The 21,313-nt window shown below is 40.8% G+C and overlaps 2 protein-coding genes across 2 annotated transcripts; both read right to left on the reverse strand.

Moving 5' to 3' along the window:
• Nucleotides 1–13,201: 13,201 nt before the first annotated feature.
• purbb (purine-rich element binding protein Bb) lies at nucleotides 13,202–16,188 on the reverse strand. The gene is made up of 2 exons (XM_084572786.1): nucleotides 14,856–16,188; nucleotides 13,202–14,530 (listed from the first exon to the last, which is right to left on the reverse strand). Exon 1 carries the CDS (start codon nucleotides 15,887–15,889, stop codon nucleotides 14,879–14,881), a length of 1,011 nt encoding a protein of 336 aa, XP_084428912.1. The 5' UTR covers nucleotides 15,890–16,188; the 3' UTR covers nucleotides 13,202–14,530; nucleotides 14,856–14,878.
• Nucleotides 16,189–18,669: 2,481 nt separating this feature from the next.
• ved (ventrally expressed dharma/bozozok antagonist) lies at nucleotides 18,670–20,099 on the reverse strand (the record flags this gene model as incomplete). The annotated part of the gene is made up of 3 exons (XM_084572254.1): nucleotides 19,880–20,099; nucleotides 19,102–19,382; nucleotides 18,670–19,008 (listed from the first exon to the last, which is right to left on the reverse strand). The coding sequence occupies exons 1-3, from the start codon at nucleotides 20,070–20,072 to the stop codon at nucleotides 18,670–18,672; spliced, it is 813 nt and encodes a 270-aa protein (XP_084428380.1). The 5' UTR covers nucleotides 20,073–20,099.
• Nucleotides 20,100–21,313: the final 1,214 nt, after the last annotated feature.

Here is a 21,313-nt window from a genome sequence, read left to right on the forward strand (position 1 = left end):
CAACACTGCATCATTCCAGCATCAGAACCTCATCCCTCCATCAAACATGGGGGTGCTAATGTCCTGGTTTGGGCCTGTCCTGCTGCATCTGGACCAGGACGGCTTGTCCTCATTGATGGACCAATGAATTCTGAATTCTACCGGTGAACTCTAAAAGAAAATGTCAGGACATCTGTCCATGAGCTGAATGTGAAGAGAAACTGGGTCATGCAGCAAGACAACGAGAACCAAGAACACAAGTGGTTCTACAAAATAACAGTTAAAGAAGAACAAGATGAATGTTTAGGAACGGCCAAGTCTAAGTCCTGACCTTAATCCAATAGAAATGTTGTGGAAGGACCTGAAGCAAGCAGTTGATGTGAGGAAACCCACCAACATCTCAGAACTGAAGTGGTTCTGTTCTGAGGAATGGGCTAAAATTCCTCCAAGCTGCTGTAGACCACTGATCAGCAGGTACCAGAAACTGGATACTGAAAACAAGAGGTAGGTGGATATGAGTATCGTCCTCTCTAATGTTCTGTCAGACTCGTGTTTCCTGCTGTAAAACTATTCAGTGTTTTGCTTCATTTCTAGTCCAGAGACCCTGCAGCCTGTAATCTTGAATTTCTCTCCTCTCCCCAAATTAAATGTCAATCTGCTCTTATCGCTTCACAATGGTGGACTTAAAGGAGCCTCAGCCAATCGGCAGACGGGGTTCGGAGGACGCCGACTTCCTCTCATTGGCGCAGCCTTCACGGGTTTGCATGGCGACACTTTGGGCTCGTTTCTCGACCGACTGCGCAACCAATGAGAGGCGGGTTTAACTTTAAAGAGGCCAAACAGTCGGGGAGGAGGAATAAATGAAAGGAGGTTTAACTTGCATCTTGAAAACTTGATTTCATCAGTGCTAGCTTAAATGTGATTTCTGTGTTTCTTTAACACCTGGCCTTTTACCGCCTCACATGCATTGAAGCTCTTCTTCTTCTTCTTCTTGCTGAAATGCACAGCTACATAAATAAACTGCCTGGTGTTGGAGCATCTCCTTGTGGCCACGTCACAACCAAATTAATTCAGTGGATTATTTACTCTGCAGAATGATTTATGGACACGTGCAGCACAAATAAAAATAAAAGAGACAAAGCTTCCTCTAATTTTAAGTGTGCATGCATGCGCTCCATCTGATGGTATTCATGTGAGCTCTCGTCTGACATGAATCGTAGTTGCCTGAACCACTCGTCAACCTATTGTTGCAGCAGCAGCAGCAGCAGCAGCAGCTATAATTGAGTGCGTCTGCCGTACACATTCCCGGCACATGGCAACAGAAGCTAAATATAGCCCCAGCAGCCGGGCTTCACAGCGGGATCATGCTTCCTCCTGCTAACGTACGGTCGCTGCCTCTTTCTCTGCTCCTACAAACATGGGATCCTCCGGTTGCGCCTCCTTTGATCCTCCCCCCCCCCCCCATGGGATTTCAGCTACAACTCCTCGTACTCACTGAATATTTGAGGATTGTTGATGTTTGGAGCTGCAGTTTGTCGCTTTCAACCTGAACTACAGCGAAATACGTTCAAATACATCGTCTTTAATGTGTTTTTAGGTGATTTGTTCCTTTTTGTGATCATTTAAAATGCAGTTGCGGTTGTTTTCTATGTTTGTGCATCTCATGTTGGTTGACTTTTTCAGGTAGTTTTGGACATTTTGTGTCTTTCTGTGTCCCTCTTAGGTTGTTTTTGTCTGTTTTTGTGTCTCGTTTTAGTCGTTTCTTATATATTGCCCGTTCATTAGGTACACTAGTGAAATCTGTTCTAATATAACAGGTATCTGGTACCTTTTCAAGGTCATTTAAAGTACTGTTGTGGTTGTTTTCAATGTTTTTGCAGCTTATTCAGGTCATTTTGAACATATTATGTTTATTTTTCATCTTTTTTTGGACATTTTGTGTCTTTCTGTGTCTCATTTCGGTTGTTTTTGTCTTTTTTTGTGTCTCGTTTCAGTCGTTTTCTTATATTGATATACCCACTTGCCCATTCATTAGGTACACTAGTGAAATATGTTCTAATATAATAGGTATTTGGTACCTTTTTGTGTGTTTTAAAGTACTGTTGTGGTTGTTTTGTATGTTTTTGCAGCTTATTCAGACCATTTTGAACATATTTTGTTTATTTTTCATCTTTTTTTGGACACTTTGAGTCTTTCTGTGTCTCATTTCAGTGTTTTTGCCTCTTTTTGTGACTCGTTTTAGTCGTTTTCTTATATTGCTATACCCAGTTGCCCGTTCATTAGGTACACTAGTGAAATATGTTCTAATATAATAGGTATTTGGTTCCCTTTTGTGGTCATTTAAAGTACTGTTGTGGTTGTTTTGTATGCTTTTGCAGCTTATTCAGGTCATTTTGAACACATTTCATTTATTTTTCATCTTTTTTTTGGACATTTATGAGTCTTCCCGTGTCTCATTTCGGTTGTTTTTGTCTCTTTTTGTGACTCGTTTCAGTAAAGTTGCATCTCTCTGTAACACGCCCACTTGCCAAATTCATTCTGACACAACAGTCCTGCACTAAATCTGTTTTCTTTAATGTTCTTTAGGTGATTTGTACCTTTTTTGTGGTCAATTAAACTACTGTCTGGTTGTTTTCTGTGTTTTTGCAACTCAAGTTTGAAATGTTTTGGTTATTTTTCATGTTTTTCTTGGACATTTTGATTATTCCCGTGTCTCATTTTGTTTGTTTTTGTCTCTTTTTGTGACTTGTTTTAGTAAATCTGTCTTCTTCAGTGTGTTGTTTAGGTTTTTGGTATCTTTTTGTGGTCTTTTAAAGCACTGTTGTGATTGTTTTGAACCTTTTTGCAGCTCATCTTTTTTTTTATGTCTCATTTTAGTCAAAGTGTATCTTTTTGTGACAATTTTGCCAGATCATTAGGTACACTAGTAAATCCATTCTGCTCTAAATCCTCCTTCCTGACTCCTCTAATGTTCAGTTGATGTAGAAACAGCGTCAGAAAGGTGGTGATTTACCTGGAGGATCAGTGCTGAGCCCTACAATGTCAAAATAACAGGAACATCAGGAATGACAGCTTGTTCTAAAATACGTATCACATCCCCAAGTCATGACGACGGCCTCCAAAATGAAAACACAGCAGAGTCGACATCTCTCTGTTATTTGAAACAGATGCTGAACATCAGAACCTCAGCGCAGTATTTTCATGTTAGTTTTATTGCTTCTGTTTCTTTAAGTAAATCAGATTATTACTGTCCACAACACTGGACACAGAGTGAATGAGTGCGGCTGCATCTGAGCGATGGTAGCGTGATAGTAACGGCCGGGCTGGGAGCATGTGCTGTAATCCTGGCTTGATTTGGCTCATTGCCTAGAGAGGTATTACGTTGCTCACAGGCTGCATTAGTCCCACTGTTCACATGTGCTCACTGCCGAGAGGAGAGAGTGTTGACGGGAGGTCATCGAGGACGTGGAGACTTCCACATGTACAGAGACTAACGGTGAAATCTGAGAAATGTTAATTATGGATCTAATCTGTGGACGCTAACATCAGCCAGTGAACTCACTGATTAATTCATCCTGACAAACGTCAATAAAACACATGGTACTTAATGAACGTGTCAATGTCCATTTAGACGTAGACGGACTTTATTCATCCACAAGAGAAACTGCTTCATCAAAGTAGCTCAGGTTCACATAAATAAAAACACTCTTGAGAACCACGAGTAAAAATAACAAATAAAATACAATATAAATAAAATAATAAAAAAATATGAGTAAAAATCCAGTAAAATAAACTCTAAGTAGAAATCTAGTTAAATAAACTAAAAATAAAATATACGTAAAAATCTATTAACACAAAATAAAAATCTATTAAAATAATAATTAAGATGTTTACATATATTTTACTTTTTATTTTATTTTAGTAGATTTTTATTTCTATTAGATTTTCAATTTTATGTTATTTTATTTAAAAAGATTTTTACATAAATTTTATTTTTAGTTTATTTTTTATTTTATTTATATTTTGTTTTTACTTTATTTTATTTTTTGTTTTTACTCATGGTTCTCAAGAGTTTTTTTTTTTTATGTGAACCTGAACATCAATTAAAATAAAGTAAAAATCAAATAAAAGTAAAAATCCATTAAAATAAAATAAAACTCTAAGAAATAAAAATCTATTAAAATAAAATAAAAAGTAAAACTCTAGTAACATAAAATAAAATATAAGTAAAAAATCTAGTAAAATAAACTATAAATAAAATATATGTGAACATCTATTAAAATAAACTAAAAATAAAATAAAGTAAAAATCCAGTAAAATAAAAGTAAGTAAAAGTAAAAATCCAGTAAAATAAAAATAAAATATAAGTAAAAATCTATTAAAATAATAAAAAAATAAAAATAAAATAAAAAATTAAAATAAAATAAAAATCTGTCAAAATAAAAAGTAAAAATCTAGTAAAATAAAATAAAATAGTATAAGCAAAAAATGTACAAGAAATTGAGACAGAATATATTATATACATAGGAAGGATTAATTAAGGTGCAATAATGTCCATTAACATGAATAACATGTAGTTATGTTGTTGTTGTCCAGCTGGATAGAGTTTGGGATGAATGACGTCCTGTAGCGTTCACTGTGGGAGTGGATCTGGGTCAGTGTGTTGGAGAATGAGCTCCACCGTCCCTCTATAGTCTGGTGGAGTGGATGAGACCATCATCACTAGAACACAAGCTACCCCGCCTCAGCACAACAGTTAGATTTCTTTATGAGGCGTGTTAAATTGTGACACGTTTCTTCATAAATTCCTCCCTTCAAAGTTTTTTTGCTGTGAATATCTTTGACACCAGACGTGATGCCCTGGTTCTGCTCTAAATCTAGTCTTCATGAAGGTTTTAATACTCAGATTTAGGCCCTGTCCACACGTAAACGCAAATACGCCAAAACGGAGGTTTTTTTAATCGTTTTGGCCGAGCGTCCACACGTATCCTGTAAACGCATAGCCCTTAAACGCACTTTTCTGAAAACGGGTCCCAGGGTGGAGAAATTCGAAAACGCAGCTCCTGCGTTTTCTTGTGGACGGGGAAAACGGGAAAACGATGACGTCATCGCCACACTCCCGAGCAGCCTTCCACATCCCTCGTCTCGTAACAACATCAACAACAATGGCGGACTACATGCTAGTTTTCATGCTGGAGACGATATTGAGCCTATTAGGTTTACTAGGGCAAAATATCATGCTCCTGTGCCACCACGCTGAGCAAAAAAGGCGATTTGTAAACAGCGCTCAAGCTTTGTGCGCATGCTCCGCATCTTCCTCTCCATTTTTGGTGATTTTCTGAAACCGAAACAGCGCCACTTATAGGCCTGGAATAGGAAGTAGCGTTTTCGGTCGAGCAGAAACGGACCCGTGTGGACGCGGATATTTCTTGAAACGATGACGTCGAAAACGGAGAGGGAAAAGATCGTTTTCGTACGTGTGGACAGGGCCTTAGTTTCTAGTAACTGAGAGAGATGTTGATTCAACTTTCCATTGTGGGGATCGTTGTCATGACTTGAGGAGATGATACGTATTTTAGAACAAGCTCTAATGTTCCTAATATTTTGACATGTTAGTCAGTGGGCTAGGCTAAATAAAGGAAACACTTTTAATTCAATCCAGTTTAACAGCACCACAATGATCATCCAGGTGAGTCACCACCTTCCTGACTCAACTGGACATTAAGAACAGTCATGAAAGAGGATTTAGAGTAGAAGGCATTCACTAGTGTACCTAATGAAGTGGCCAGTGAGTGAAGATTCGTCACAACAAGTTTGGCCAATAAAACGAAGTTTTTATTTTACCGTTTGGTTCATAAAACTTCAGAAAATGTGGAAAAAACCCTCGTCACAAGGTCCTGGAGTCCAAGCTAACGTCTGAACAATTTCTATTTTCTTGTCCAAAATATAAATAAAGTTTACAAAGTAGGAAAGGAAAAGCACTGAACTGTCACTCTCAAACAAAGAGAGCACATTCCTCTTGAGTGGTTTGATGAACTGAGAAGATTTCATTCATTTCATTTTGTGGAGATGATTCATATTTTAGAACAAGTTGTAAAGTCTCTCTCACTGACTGACTTAGAGCAAAAACAATCGACGTTAACAAAGACAAATAAAAGACAACAATCTCTGTAAGCAAAGTTCAATGAGGACATTAATGGGTCATTAATGAGACAATACAATTCAAATGTACACTCACTGCCCAAATCATTAGGTACACCAGTGAAAACATTTTAATATGACAAAATTTCACTGCTAGTGTACCTAATGTTTTGGCAGGTGGGTGTAATTCCTTTTTTTCCTGGTATTTGACTAAACACAGCACACACACAGACAGACAGAGCCGCTGCTATCAGGAGGCTGGCATCATGTTTCCTAGAAGCATGTTTTAACTCGTCGGCCCCGATCGTCGCGTGTTTTGTTGTTTGTCAGTTTGCAGACGTGGACGTGGAGACGTTCAGAGGAAGCAGCCGCTGTGGATGCAACTCATTTTTACACGAATGCTGCATTTTTAAAATACGCAGACGCCCGACTGGATTCAGGCTGCAGACCGTTTGGTTCATGCAAAAATCAAAATCAAAAAGGTCTGAGGAAGCCTTTTGTATGTTTCACTCTGCAGATATTTTGGACGTGAAGCTGAAACACTAAACCACATTCTTGTGGAATCCAGTGAGTCATGCAGCGGTGCACAGTTCACCTCAGACTCAGAGACCACATCCGTCCATACTTTTATATTTTATGTGATCTGCAGAGATTCCTGTTCTCACTGAGGCCTGACCTCTCACCTCTGAGACATCTGATAAAATATGACTCGTTAATAAAAGAGCTGGTTGAGCTCTGTGAAGAAACGTCCTGGTGACCAGCGTGATCTGAGTTGAATCTGTTTTCAAGTTGTCGTGGTCAAATTTAGCTCTAATAAAATATTTTAAGTGTATTTTTTATTTCAACACCAGCTTTCTGTGGCGCTAACGAAGCTGCTAACATGAGAACGATTTCCATCCACGATATCTTGGTCCATGCTACAGAGCGACTGAAATGAAATGAAAAGTTAAATAAACTTTATCCTTCGATCATGTACATTTATATATTATGTGTTGTCCTGCTGATGGACTCAAAGAGACGAGCGATGTCCCGAAACAGGCGTTTAAAAAACATGATAACAGACTGGACGACAAAACGAAAGACTGAAATAAAAGAAATGACAATGGAAAATAAAAAAAGACGACGACGGAAAAAAAGGCGACTACAAAAAAATAACGACATAAAAGTTGATGATGACAAAAAAATACGAGGAAGACGATGACGCAAAAGAAGACGACGAAAAAAAATATGTGGAAAAAAGACGAAGAAAAAGACGACAAAAAAGATGACATAAAAGTTGATGACGACGAAAAAAAACACGACAAAGATGATGATGAAAAAGATGAGAAAAACAGAAGACAACAACGAAAAAAAGGTGACGACTAAAAAAAGAGGCAGATGAAAAAGACGACGATGGAAAAAAGGCAACTACAAAAAAATTGGGACAAAAAAGTGAGTCGGAAAAAATACGATGAAGAAAAAGAAGAATAAAGATGTCATAAAAGTTGGTGACGATGAAAAAAGACAAGGAAGACAATGACAAAAAAGAAGACAACGAAAAAAAAAGACGAAGAAAAAGACGACAAAAAACGACAAAAAAATAAGCTGACAAAAAACTGAAGATAACAACGGAAAAAAAAGGTGACTAAAAAAAGATGCAGCTGAAGAAGATGACAAAAAAGTTGATGACAATGAAAAAGGACGTCAAAGGCGATGACGAAAAGAGATGCTGATGAAAGAGACGATGACGGAAAAAGGCAAAGAAGATGACTAAAAGGAAGACAACAAAAAAAGATGTCATTAAGTTGATGACAGAAGATGATGACAAAAAAGTAGTCGACAAAAACAGAAGACAAGACGACAACGGAAAAGAGGTGACAACTAAAAAAAAGAAAAAAGTTGATGACGACGAAAAAGATGAAAAAAAGACGACGAAACTACAGAAAACAAAAAAATATGACATAAAAGTTGACGACGACAAAACAAAAGACCTAAAAAAACTAAAAAAAGGTGACGACTAAAAAAGATGCAAACGACAATCCCCATTTTTAAAAAGGGGGACCAGAGGGTGTGTTCCAACTATAGGGGGATCACACTCCTCAGCCTCCCTGGCAAGGTCTATGCCAGGGTGCTGGAAAAGAGGGTCCGGTCGATGGTTGAACCTCAGATCGAGGAGGAACAATGCGGTTTTCGTCCCGGACGTGGAACCATGGACCAGCTCTTTACCCTCACTAGGGTGCTGGAGGGGAAATGGGAGTTTGCCCAACCAGTCCACATGTGTTTTGTGGATCTGGAGAAGGCTTACGACCATGTCCCCAGGAGCATCCTGTGGGGGGTGCTCCGGGAGTATGGGGTGGATGGCTCCTTACTAAGGGCCATTCAGTCCCTGTACCAAAGGAGTGCGAGTTTGGTCCGTGTAGCCGGTAGTAAGTCGGACCTGTTCCCAGTGAGGGTTGGACTCCGCCAGGGCTGCCCTTTGTCACCGGTTCTGTTCATAACTTTTATGGACAGAATTTCTAGGCGCAGCCGGGTGGGGGAGGGTGTTGTGTTCGGTGATCGGAGGATCCCGTCCCTGCTTTTTGCGGATGACGTGGTCCTCTTAGCTTCATCGAACAGCGACCTTCAGCTCCTGCTGGGGCGGTTCGCAGCCGAGTGTGAAGCGGCTGGGATGAAGATCAGCACCTCCAAGTCTGAGGCCATGGTCCTCAGTCGGAAAAGGGTGGATTGCCCACTCCGGGTCGGGGAGGAGGTCCTGCTTCAAGTGGAGGAGTTCAAGTATCTCGGGGTCTTGTTCACGAGTGAGGGTAAAAGGGAGCGAGAGATCGACAGGCGGATCGGAGCGGCATCTGCAGTGATGCGGATGCTTAACCGGTCGGTCGTGGTGAAGAGAGAGCTAAGCCGAAAGGCGAAGCTCTCAATTTACCGGTCGATCTACGTTCCAATCCTCACCTATGGTCATGAACTTTGGGTAATGACCGAAAGAACAAGATCACGAATACAAGCGGCCGAAATGAGTTTCCTTCGTAGGGTGGCCGGGCTCAGCCTTAGAGATAGGGTTAGGAGCTTGGACATACGGGAGGAGCTCAGAGTAGAACCGCTGCTCCTCCACGTCGAGAGGAGTCAGTTGAGGTGGCTAGGGCATCTGGTAAGGATGCCTCCCGGACGCCTCCCGGGAGAGGTGTTTCGGGCATGTCCCACCGGTAGGAGACCTCGAGGCCGACCCAGGACACGATGGAGGGATTATATCTCTCGTCTGGCCTGGGAACGCCTGGGGGTTCCTCCGGAGGAGCTGGCGGAAGTGGCTGGGGAGAGGTTCTGTCTGGGCTTCCCTGCTGAAGCTGTTGCCCCCGCGACCCGGACCCGGATAAGCGGAAGACGACGACGACGACGACAATGCAGAAAACTACAAAAAAATAACGACAACAAAAGTTGACGAAAAAGTTGATGATGACGAAAAAAGACGTCGAAAAAAGGTGAAGACAAAAGACATCAAAAAAAGATGACAAAAGTTGGCGACGATGAAAAAAAGACAAGATGATGACGAAAAAGAAGTCGACAAAAACAGATGACGACAATGGAAAAAAAAGGTGATGACGCAGATGAAAAAGACGACGGAAAAAAAGTCAACTACAAAAAGTAACGACAAAAAAGTTGATGACGTCAAAAAAGAAGACGACGGAAAAAAGATGACATAAATTGAAGACATTGAAAAAAGACAAGGAAGACGATGATGAAAAAGAAGTCGACAAAAAAGAAGACATAATATACGATGGCAAAAAAGTTGATGACGTCAAAAGAGAAGATGACAACAAAAAAAGGCAACTACAAAAAATAATGACAAATAAATGATGACGATGAAATAAAGATGAAGAAAAAGACAAAAACGCGACAAAGCTGACATAAAAGTTGATGACGTCAAAAAGTGTTTAAGGGTCCAAATATAAAAATATTTAATTAATTGTCATTTATGAAGGTAAAGCTGTAAATATTCACATTTAAGAAACAAGATATTTGCTTTGAAAAACTGGACTTCGATACAAGTTTTATCTAACCATGACTCCTAAACTCTGATAATATTCAATGATATTCACATTTGAAGCTTTCAGCGTCAGGTTTGACATTTCTGCATTTAAAAAGTTTCATCCAATCATGACAAATATTAGACAAAGAAAACCTTCAGACGTTTCCATCTGAGGACCTTCCTTGGACTCAGGTTTGCTCCATGAGGGTTTTCTTGGCTGTGTCGTGGCATCATCGACCTGCCTCCACCTCCTCCGGTCGTGTGGACCTCCTCGTTCATGCCGGCAAACCCTCGTTCACAATCCAACTGTTGTACGTCTGCTGATGATGGCACAGCTGACTCCCTGCACCAGGAATGTCAAGTCTGCCGAGGCCTCCCACATTAAAATAGCCGGCGTGCCCTGTCAGCACACCCGCCTCGCTGCCTACGGCGGCCAACAGCTGCCAGAGAAGAACCAGGGCTTCAACAACAGCAGGAGGAGGAGGAGGAGGAGGAGGAGGAGGAGGTGAGGGAGTCAGATTACCCTGAAGTCTCTCCCTCCTCCCTGCTCCTCCTCAGCTCCTGTTATCTTTATTATCTTTAGAGGCGGTGGACTCTGATAAGAGGATGAAACGAACCATCAACGGGAAGATGCTTCACTGACTATCACCAAAGATTTATAACAATAATAATAATAATAATAATAATAATAATAATAATAATAATGATAACATTCTGGAAAGATCATTTTAAAAACTAACTTTAATTAAAAATCACAGCTCCTGTCAGTGGACGGAGGTTTATCAGAGAACATGGTGAAGAAGAAGAGGAGGAAGAGGAAGAAGAAGGGGAAGTTAAAGGAAAAAGAAAAGCAGGAGGAAGATGAAGAGGAGGAGGAAGAAGAGGAAGAAGAGAAGACAGGAGGAAGAGGAAGACAATGAGGAGGAGGAAGATGAAGACAAAGAGGAAGTTGAACGAAGAAGAGCAGGAGGAAGAGGAAGGAGAGGTGGAGGAATAAGAAGTGGAGGAGGAAAGAAGAGGGGAAAATGAGGATGAGGAAGAAGAACAGAAGGCAGAAGAGGAGGATGAAGAAGTGGAAGATGAGTTAAAAAGAAGGAAGAAGAGGTGGAAAGGGAGGAAGATGAAGAAGAGGAAGTTGAAAGAAAAGCAGGAGGAAGAGAAGGAAGGGAAGGCAGAAGAGGAGGAGGAAGAAGAGGAGGATGAGAAGGAGGAAGAGGAAGACAAGGAGGAAGAGGAGGAAGATGAAGAAGGAGAGGAAGTTGAAGAAGAGCAAGAGGGAGCAGGAGGAAGAAGGAGAGGAGGAGAAGAAAGAGGAGGAAGGGAAGGAAGAGGAGTGGGGGGGTGAGGATGAGGAAGAAGAACAGATGGCTGAAGAGGAGGAGGAAGAGGATTAGGAGGAGGAAGAAGAGGAGAAGGAGGAGGTGGAGGAGGAAGAGGAAAAGGACGATGAGGAGGAAATGGAGGAAAAGACGGAAGAAGAGGAAGGAAATCCTGAGGAACTTTCTTCGTCTTTATTTCCATTAACGTCTTTAAACGTTTAATTTGTCTGAGATTCTGGAAAAACTGGTTTATATCAAATAAATGATAAATATGTTAATGAGAAAGAAAAACAGCAAATGTTCACATTTTAGAAGATTAAACCGTCAGTTTGATGTTTTCTGCTTCTAAAGGACGTCAGTGATGAAGTTATCAATCATGAGTCTGAAATCTGAAAACATATTTAAATATATATACATATATTAAATAATGATAAACTTTCCTCAGTGTATTAATATTATTCCTTCAGCTGTCGACCCGAGACACGAGGAAAAAGAAACATGAGAATAATGTTCAACTGGTTTATATCAAATTAAGAGTCAAAGTCCTAAATATATTCAGTTTATTGTCAGGAATCAGAAAGAAAAGCAGCAAATATTCACATTTTATAGGCAGAACATTAGATTCAGAAACTAAAACCAGATTTAATCCTTTAAAAAATATAATATTTACTTTTAACGAGATCCTGCTGCTTCATGTCCATCTCTGAATGAATGAAGGTCTGAACTGCAGCACGACACAAAGAATATTAATAACGACAAAACACACGATTAAAAGAGATTACTTGATTAACTGATCATTTCTAAAAACTAAACAGATTTTTTTTTGTGTGTGTTTTGAACGAAACGAGACACCGGAAGTTAAATCTTGACGCTTTATAAAAACAAAATAATGAAAATAAGCCTTAAAAATATGAATAGATAACGGACGACAACAGGAAATAGAAAGAAAACGTTTCTTTGAGTCGTTTCTGCTGCTTTTCTTTGCGTTGAATCTTTTTAATTTTACATTTCTTTGTTGTTGAGGGGTTTTAAAAACATGCGGAACTTACGTAGTCACAACTATGCCTGGAACATTATAAAGGTGTTTTAATTAAGGAAAGTATTATGGTCTACTGTGGAACATCTACGCTGTAACCTACGTACGTATCCTACGTACGTATCCTACGTTGGTCAGTCTGAATCGCTCTGTAACATCTCCACCCAAACACTAGTGGGCGCTGTGGCATTTTTGCCGGTCAGATTAATTTTTGTTTCTACTTCCTGCTTCACTTTCAACAACGTCGACCGAAGACGAGTTGTACAAACGTTCTCAGTTAACCTTTCCTCCGCGTGTTCCATCTTTATTGATCCAAAACAATCGATTAGAAAATTACAGAGATGGAGAATCAGCCAGAAATACTAACGAGGAAACACGCTGCTACCAGGAGGACCAATCAGAGCTCTTGTGGTCTGCGTTGCCATGGCGCGTAGTTACATTTCTGGGGAGGAGCGCGTCAGTTACGTCGTTGGCGTAGCTTCTGGGTCAACTTAACGCAGAAGTATAAACGGCCTATAAGAAGGAGAAAATTAAAAAATAATCTGAAGACAGAAATGATCTTTTTCTTTCTTGTAGTATTAGAAAATATCATTTGTTTGGTAATATCTTACCTAAAAGTAGAATTGAATTAGTCAGTATAGTTTTGAAACAAAAAACAATCTTTATTTCGAGTTTGTTTAAAAATGACCTCTATAACCGGTTTAAATACAATTAAGAGTCCAAATCCCAAATATATTCCATTTATTGTCGTAAACAAGAAGGAAACGCTGTGAATATTCACATTTAAGAAACTTTAAACGGCATATTTTCTTTGAAAAATAGAAAGTTTTATCAAATCACGAGTCCTAAAATCTGATTATATTCAATTTAGAGCAGAAAGTTGTTGCGTTTGAGAGTAATAATCACATTTGAGAAGTTTTAAGCGTCAGTTTTGATGTTTCTGCTTTTAAAAAGACAAAGTTTCAGTCATTCAAGTCCTAAAATCTGACAAATATTCAGTTTATTGTCGTATTAGACAAAGAAAACCTTCAGATGTTTCCATCTGAGGACCTTCCTTGGTCTCAGGGTTGTAGTTGTTTGAGCTCATGAGGATTTTCTTGGCTGTGGCAATCGAGCAGATGATGACATAAATGAGATAAATGAGATGTTACAGCATACATGAAGAAGAAAATATGAATAAATATGTTTTTTTGTAATAATCCTGCTGGATTATGGTTCTTTTAACCGTTTCTTAAATAAAGACACGATCGGGTTTTAAAAACACAGAGTCACACGGCTGCGTGGTACATTTAAAGTTCTTTTAATTAAGGAAAGTGTTATACTCTCGTTTTAAGAAGGAGAAAATTAAAAAATAATCTGAAGATAGAAATTAACCTTTGTTCTTATTCTTAATTTCATTTTTTTTTTTTAGACAATACATAATGTTCTTTTTCTTTCTTACAGTATTTGAAAATATCATTTGTTGCTGGTTTGTTTGGTAATATCTTTCTTCCTATAAGTAGAATTTCATTTGTCAATATAGTTCTCTTTTGAAACAAAAAACTAAAAAGAGAACATCCATCAGTGTGTTTCTGTCCAGGGTCTTTGTTCGTTGGAAGATGCCGTCCGCCGGCCGCCAGGTATTATTTGGACCCTTGGCATAGCTGGGACGTCCCAGGCGGGGCCCGCGCCCCACATGTTGGCCCTCAAAGCACCAGGGATGCTCTGGTGTGAGAGAAAACTCCCGACAGGATGTGCGTCGCTCGCTCAGATTGTATGTATGACATAAACCCAGCTGATCTGCACTGCAGTTGACCTCTGAGAGTCTTTTTTAGTTTAGTCCAGGAGGGGCCACGTCTTGTTCGGGCTCCTCACAGATTAATCCTCTCAGTGACTCTTCGGGGGTTAATCTTCTTGCAGCTGTTTTGTTTTTTCGACAGCTCTCCCTCCGCCTGCAAACATCCACAGAGAAGTGACAGCAGCAGTTTCCTCTCGCCGCCGTGCAGGGATCCCACAAAACACTAGAAGAAGAGAGAGGACCTGGACTGGAACAGGAACAGGATGGATGCTCACTCTCTTAAAAAAAAAAAAAAAAAAAACAGGTCCTCGCTCTTTCTTTCTTTCTTTTTAAATATAAACTATAGGAAAAACTCCCTGGCTTCACTTCTACTCATAAAAAAAACTCTTTGTTGGTTTTAAGTCCACTCTTTTTCTTTCTTCCAATGAGAAACATCTCATTTATATATTTTTTTTTCCACTTTCAGAAACTCCAACCCTTTAAACTTTAGGATAATACACCAAAAAATTCCTTTTTTTAAACGCCACGACACTTTAGAAGGCTATTACTGCACGATTTGTCATGCACTTTTTATTATTTTTCTTTTTTCTTTCTGCAAAATACCCCCTACTGCTGCAGCTCTGCCCTCAGTCGTCGTCCACGTCGTCCCCCTCGGACTCGTCCCGCCTCTCGTACATCTTGTCCCGCTGCTGCAGCTGCTGCTGCCGCTCCTGGATCTCCTTCATCTCCTCCGCGTATCTGGAGAAGGCTCCGCCGAACTTGCCCCAGGCCTTGAAGGGGATGGTGATAGAGTTCCTGTAGCTGGGCTTCACCTCGCTCACACGCAGGAACACCCCGTATTTGTTGGAGCCGACGTCGAAGAAGAACCGCTTGGAGTCCACCATGATGGAGGTGCCCTCGGGGAGCTCCCCGTAGCCCCCGGCGCCGGCGGCGGAGCCCCCGGTCAGCTCCTCGTCGTCTCCCCCGTAGTCGTCTATGAGCTTGGCGAGGGCGTCCCTGAACTCTATGAGCCCCTGGGCCGGGAGGGCTATGGTCTGCCCGGACAGCATGCCGCCCACCGGGCCCCCGACCCCGAAGCCAGGTCCGCGGTTAACGGTCTGCCGGATCCGGAGGAACCTCCCCCGCTGGTTCTCCTTCAGGTCCAGGTAGTACTTGCGATTCTCCCGGACGAGGAACTCGCTCTTGAGGGCTCTCCTGGGCCCCCCGTCCTCACCCACGCTGGCCTGGGCTATTTGCTCCGGGCTGCTAGGCCCCAGCTGGGCGTAGTGCTCGATGAAATCCCCGAGATAGTCACGGAACTCCGCCGCCACCGACAGCGAGAGGGTCAAGCGGCTCTTGGAGCCCCCGGCTCCGACCTCGGCGATTTTGATGAACCGGCCCTTGCTGTTCTGCTTGACGTCCAGGTAGAAGCGCTTGTTCTGGATGTCAAGCCGCTTGGACGCTAGCTCCTGGGTCTCCTGGTCCCGCTGGAAGTGCTGGAAGCCGCCTCCACCTCCTCCTCCTCCCCCGCCGCCGCCGCTGCTACCGCCTCGCTCACTCCCGCTGTCGCCATCCGCCATCTTCAGCTCCACCATTCGGCTTCTGCCCCTCTCTCCTGCGTAGTTGGAGCCAGCGCGCGCCCCCTTCTCGCTCTCCATCGGTGCCCTTCAAGCAGCGTCCTGATTGGCCCGTACGCTTGTCACTTCCTGTAGTTCACACGGTTACGGCGTAGCTATTGGGCCGAGGTTTTCTCTAGCCACGCCCACACGCAGCGTCTCTCTCTTCAGCCATTGGCTCAGGCGGAAGTTCCGTTTGCGTACTGTTGTTGTCAAACTTTTTATTTTTTACTTTTTTAAAACCCGGTTGTGAAATCTTCTGTTTTTATGACTTAATTTATTGAAAGAATGTTTTTTTTAAAAGTCCCTGGATTCACCCGGTGAAAGATTTCGACATACTTTGTTTTTCTCTTCGATGATATCACGGAAAAAATAATAAAAAAATAAAAATAAAATAATAAAAAAAGAGACTTTTATGACTAAATCCTATAAACACTAACCGTATCCACTTTTATTATGTCGAATAGTTAAATTCTTATAATAATTAAGTAAATCTGATTATATTGATGTATTTAAAATTAATATTATATTGAGAACTTAACTATAACTAAAGTTATCAAATACATGAAGGAGTAAAAAGGACCTTGTGACTGGTTTTCAGTGACTACAGACATAGATGAACACTTTATGTATGAGGTATGACTTATTTTAAGATAAATACTGCACCACAGTAATAAGAGGAAAAAATATAGAAATGATAACATTTTCTAACATGAGAAGGTTAGATGTGTTGACATATTTTCTTTTTTTTTTTTTTCTGCTGTTTTTATGGGAAAAAATCTGGGGGAAAAAAATTAAAAATCAGTTGCAGATCAGTTTTATGACTCGCTTCTAGAAGATCACCGGTTACAAAAGTGTTCATGAGTTTATTGTAAGTAAACATAAAAAAATAAAAGTTGTTTTCCTGCGGCAGAGAGGAAGAAAACACACAAGAGGAAGAAGAGAAAAGAAGAAGAGGAAAAAGGGTGGAAGAAGAAGGAGGAACAACAAGAGGAAGAGGAAGAAGCAGGATAAGTAGAAGAGGAGGAAGGAGAAACAACAAGTAAAGTAAAAGGAAGAAAGAGGAACAAAATTAGGAAGAAGAGTCAGAAGAACAAAAACAAGAAGAAGAAGAGGAGGAAGAGAAGAAGAGTAGTGTCCCATCATCATCATCATCAGGCTCTCTGGTTGTTGTTGTGTTACTCGTGTCCGTCCACAGGGGGCAGCATCGCTCCTCTTCCACCTCAGCTTGTTTTTTCTTCAGCACCTGTTGAGTTCAGAGATGAAACCACAGCTGGGGAATGTGTTCACAGCTGCTGCTTCTCCTCCAACAGATTCTTTTACCATCCAGTCATTTGTTTCACTCCTTCAATTCTCAGAAGGCATCAGTGTAAATTCAAAAAGATTTAAATACACGGTAAATAAAAGGTCCTCCACTCAAAGTCTCACTCGTGTAAATAAACCGACGCGTCTGCTCCTTTCCTGATGTTTTTGAATTTTCTGACTTGTATTCTGAATAAAATATCACATAACGACATCACAGAACCACGTAGAAGAAACATTAATAAATACATTACTTGAGTAAATGTATGAAACTTTTATAAACTGATATTTATGATGGTTCATAGGTTCTACACCTGAAAGGAAATAACTCTTCATACCAGCAGGTGGCAGCAGACTGGACTCATCATTCAAAACCGGCACAGATAGAGCTACTGTTAGCTGGGAGGCTAAGAAGCTAAGAGAGCTAGTATTAGTTATGAGGTTAGGAAGAGATACTATTAGCTGGAAAGCTATGAAGTAAAACTGGTCTACTATTCACTGGGACGCTAGCAAGAGCTACTGTTAGCTGAGAGGCTAGGAAGCTAGGAGGAGTGACTATTAGCTGGGAGGCTAGGAAGCTAAGAAGAGCTACTGTTAGTTATGAGGTTAGGAAGAGATACTATTAGCTGGAAAGCTAGGAAATAAAAAGGGGCTACTATCCACTGGGATGCTAGCAAGAGCTACTATTAGCTGGGAGGCCAGGAAGCTAGGAGGAGTGACTATTAGCTGTGAAGCTAAGAAGAGCTAGTATCAGCTGGTAAGTTAAGAAGAGCTAGTATTAGTTATGAGGCAAGGAAGAGGTACCTATTAGCTGGACAGCTAGGATGTAAAGAGGGGCTATTATTCACTGGGACACTAGCAAGAGCTACTAATAGCTAGGAGGCTAATAGTGTCTCTTCTCATGCTCTGGTTCTTTTAGCTGATCAGCCAATCAGAGTGATCAACTTGTTCCATCACCAATTCAAAATAATCAATCACAGAGACTGGAAAACAGCTTTTACACTCTTGGAAATGTTAGGGAATTCATTTGGTTGTGATCTACAACCTGACCACTAGAGGGCAGTAAACCCCACACATGGGTCCTTTAATGTCTACATTTAAAAATACTCTAAATAATAATAGTTTTTAATACTGAAGTCAGTGTACATCCACTACTGTAAATAAATAATATAGAGTATTTAAAAATAAGACATTAAGTGCAGTAATAGACGGAGATGAAGCAGATAATCTCATAAAAACATTTTCTTTATTTTAATCTGGTTTCAGTGACATTACAGAAATCTGATAAAACACTTCATAGATTTTAAATACATTTAAACTTTATATATCAAGCAGAGAAACACACTTAAATCACGTTATTGCACACTACCCTGTTTGATTCACCATCCAAGCTTCAAACTGTGCTGATTTTATTCTAGCGTTGATCCTATTAGGATAAGATTTATTTTTCTTTGTTCAAAAAAAATAATAATAAAATGAATACGTCTCCGTGCTGCTGTGGTCCGTGCTGCTGTGGTCCCTCAGTAATACTGAGGGTAGGGAGGGTAGGATCCTCTGAGGGTGGACGAGGCTGAGGGCAGCATGACGCCCTGGAGGCCGCCGTACTGGTAGAAGGAGTCCAGGGGCAGAGGGGAGCTGTACTGGAGGCCGTGTGGATGGACGTAGGAGGCTGGAGCCGGGGCCTCAGGGGCCACTGCCGCTGCTGCTGCTGCTGAGTGGTATCTGGGGTAGGGCCCCGGCCTGTAGGCCTGCAGCTCGCTGTAATGAACAAAGTGGGAGTTGATCTGGCAGGCGTGAGCCAGGGCATCCTGCACCGTCCTCTTCAGCTTCATCCTCCTGTTCTGGAACCAGTTTCTGACCTGAGAGAGAAATAAAAGACGACGCCTCATGAGGAAAAAGGTTCCCACTGATGTCAGAGTGATCCACTGATCTCACGTCTCTCTGCTTTTTACCTGTTTGTCCGACAGGCTGAGCTTCCTGCAGAGGTCGGCCTTGTCCTGTTGTCCCAGGTAGGCGTTCTTCTTGAAGGCCTTCTCCAGGCTGCTGATCTGCTCCGCTGTGAACGCCGTCCGGGGCCTCCTGCCCGCCGGAGGGGACGCCGGCGACGTGGAGGCACCGGTGGTGGAGGAGGAGGAGGAAGAGGAAGAGGAGGACGGGGAGAGGGAGTGACCGCCTTCGCTCTCGTAGCCGGACGTCTCCTCCTCTGTCCCGCTGCTGAAACCAGCCTCAGCCCCTGGAAGACGAGGAAGAGACGAGGAAGGTTTAGATAGAGGTCGAATTATTATTAAAGTACTTTTATGTCTTAAAACATCTAAATACTATAAATTAAAAACCTTCCTTAAGAATTAAGAATAAAATAGAATTAAACAGGAAAAAATTAATAAAAATAAAAAAGAAGTAAAAGTACTTAAGAGGTAGTAAAGTCATTTAGCTGACTTATAAAAATATTTTAATAATATAAAAAAAAAAATTAAATTACAAAAAAATTTGAGATAAAAAAGAAAAAAATACTAACTAAGTTAAAAAAAAGAACAAAAAAATTTAATTTGTTAAATAAAAAAAATTTCTCAAATATAAAATATTCAGGTTGTTTCTCCAAAAACTCACAAAATAAATACAAATGACTTTATTAAATAGATAAAAAGTTAAACCTGAAGATATTTTAGTGAAATGTGATAAAACATGACATTTTAAAGCAGCTTTAGGCCTTTACATGGATCAGTCTGTTACCTTGGAGCTGGAGGGAGCTGCTCAGGCTGAATGAATCCTCCTGCTGCTGCTGCTGCTGCTCAGTTTTCTGTCTGCAGTAGAAACCCGGTAGACTTTCTGAGTGCGTCCCGCAGGCTGCAGGTCCCGGGGCTGCAGGTCCCGGGGCCGGCTGGCTGCTCTGAGCCATCCACTCGATGGAGAAACGTCCTCTCATGGCTGCTGGGAGCTGGAGCTTGGTCGCGGTGGAGGCCATGAGCTGAGAATGAATAAATCCTTCTGAGAGTGAACCGTGGTGTCCTGAGAGTGTGACTGGCCCCTGGTCCGTGGCCCCCGGCTCTATTTATGGGACACCTCCCGCCTCGGCTCGGCCTCCCTGAGCCTGAAGATCAAAGCTCACGTCCTCCCTTCCCTCCTTTAGTTTTCACAACTGGAGTAATTAAGACGTCCCATTCAGTCTCAATGAGGCTGTTACAACAAGGCTCCAGTGAGTCTGGGAAGAGACCCCCCCTCAACCACCACCCTCGTCCCTGTCCTTCCTGCCTCCAGAAAACCAGATAATAGACTCAGCTCACCCCAAAGTGTCTGCGTGTCCTCCACAGACGCACCGAGAAACGCTTCAGAAACCACCAGTCAACTCTTTTACATTTAAAAATAACCAGAAAAGTAAAAACTGATAAATGTAGAGGAGTTAGAAGTTCAGTATTTACTTTTAAAACGTTAAAGTCGAACTAAAACGTTGCTTTAAACTCAAAAACTTCACAGGAACATTGAAGGAAAAGACCAAAGAACATTTTAAAAGTCCTAAAAGTCAAATTTCCTAATTAAAGACTCGTATATTCAGTCACAAAGCATCTTCAACACAGACAGAAAACTCTGAATTTAAGCTCGAAATGCTTTAAAATCTTTAGTTGGTGGAATAAAAACTGAATAAATAACATCGGCAGAACTGATGGTCTCCTCAGGATGGGACATTTTAAATAATAAAAATTTTAAATAAAAAACTAACAACCAAAAGACTAAACTAACTAAAATAATTTAAATTTCTTTTTTAAAAATAAATAAAATTGCTCAAATATCAAATATTTTAAATAAAAAAGCAAAAAACTAACTAAAAGAAATATTTAAAAATATACATTTAATTCAAGTTTCTTAACAACAACTCTGCAAAAATAATTAAATAGTAAAAAAGAAAATATTTAAAAATAATAATAATAAAATGACCTAATTCACTTCTCTTAAACGCAGCAAAACAAACTCTACTATTATTTTCAGTGAGTGGATAAATAAAAATAAAGTATAAATAAATCTGGTTCATTGTGTCTTTAAAACAGAACTGAGTGTCTTCTCGGGTTAAGATTCAGATTTATAAAAACACAAAGTTCATTAATAGAAACTGAGGACTCACTCAGAGTCTTTCCAGAGTTTTCCTGCAGATTAATCAGAAAGCAGCGACTC

This window comes from Chelon labrosus (assembly GCF_963514085.1).
Source record: "Chelon labrosus genome assembly, chromosome: 22".
Taxonomy (NCBI): Eukaryota; Metazoa; Chordata; class Actinopteri; order Mugiliformes; family Mugilidae; genus Chelon; species Chelon labrosus.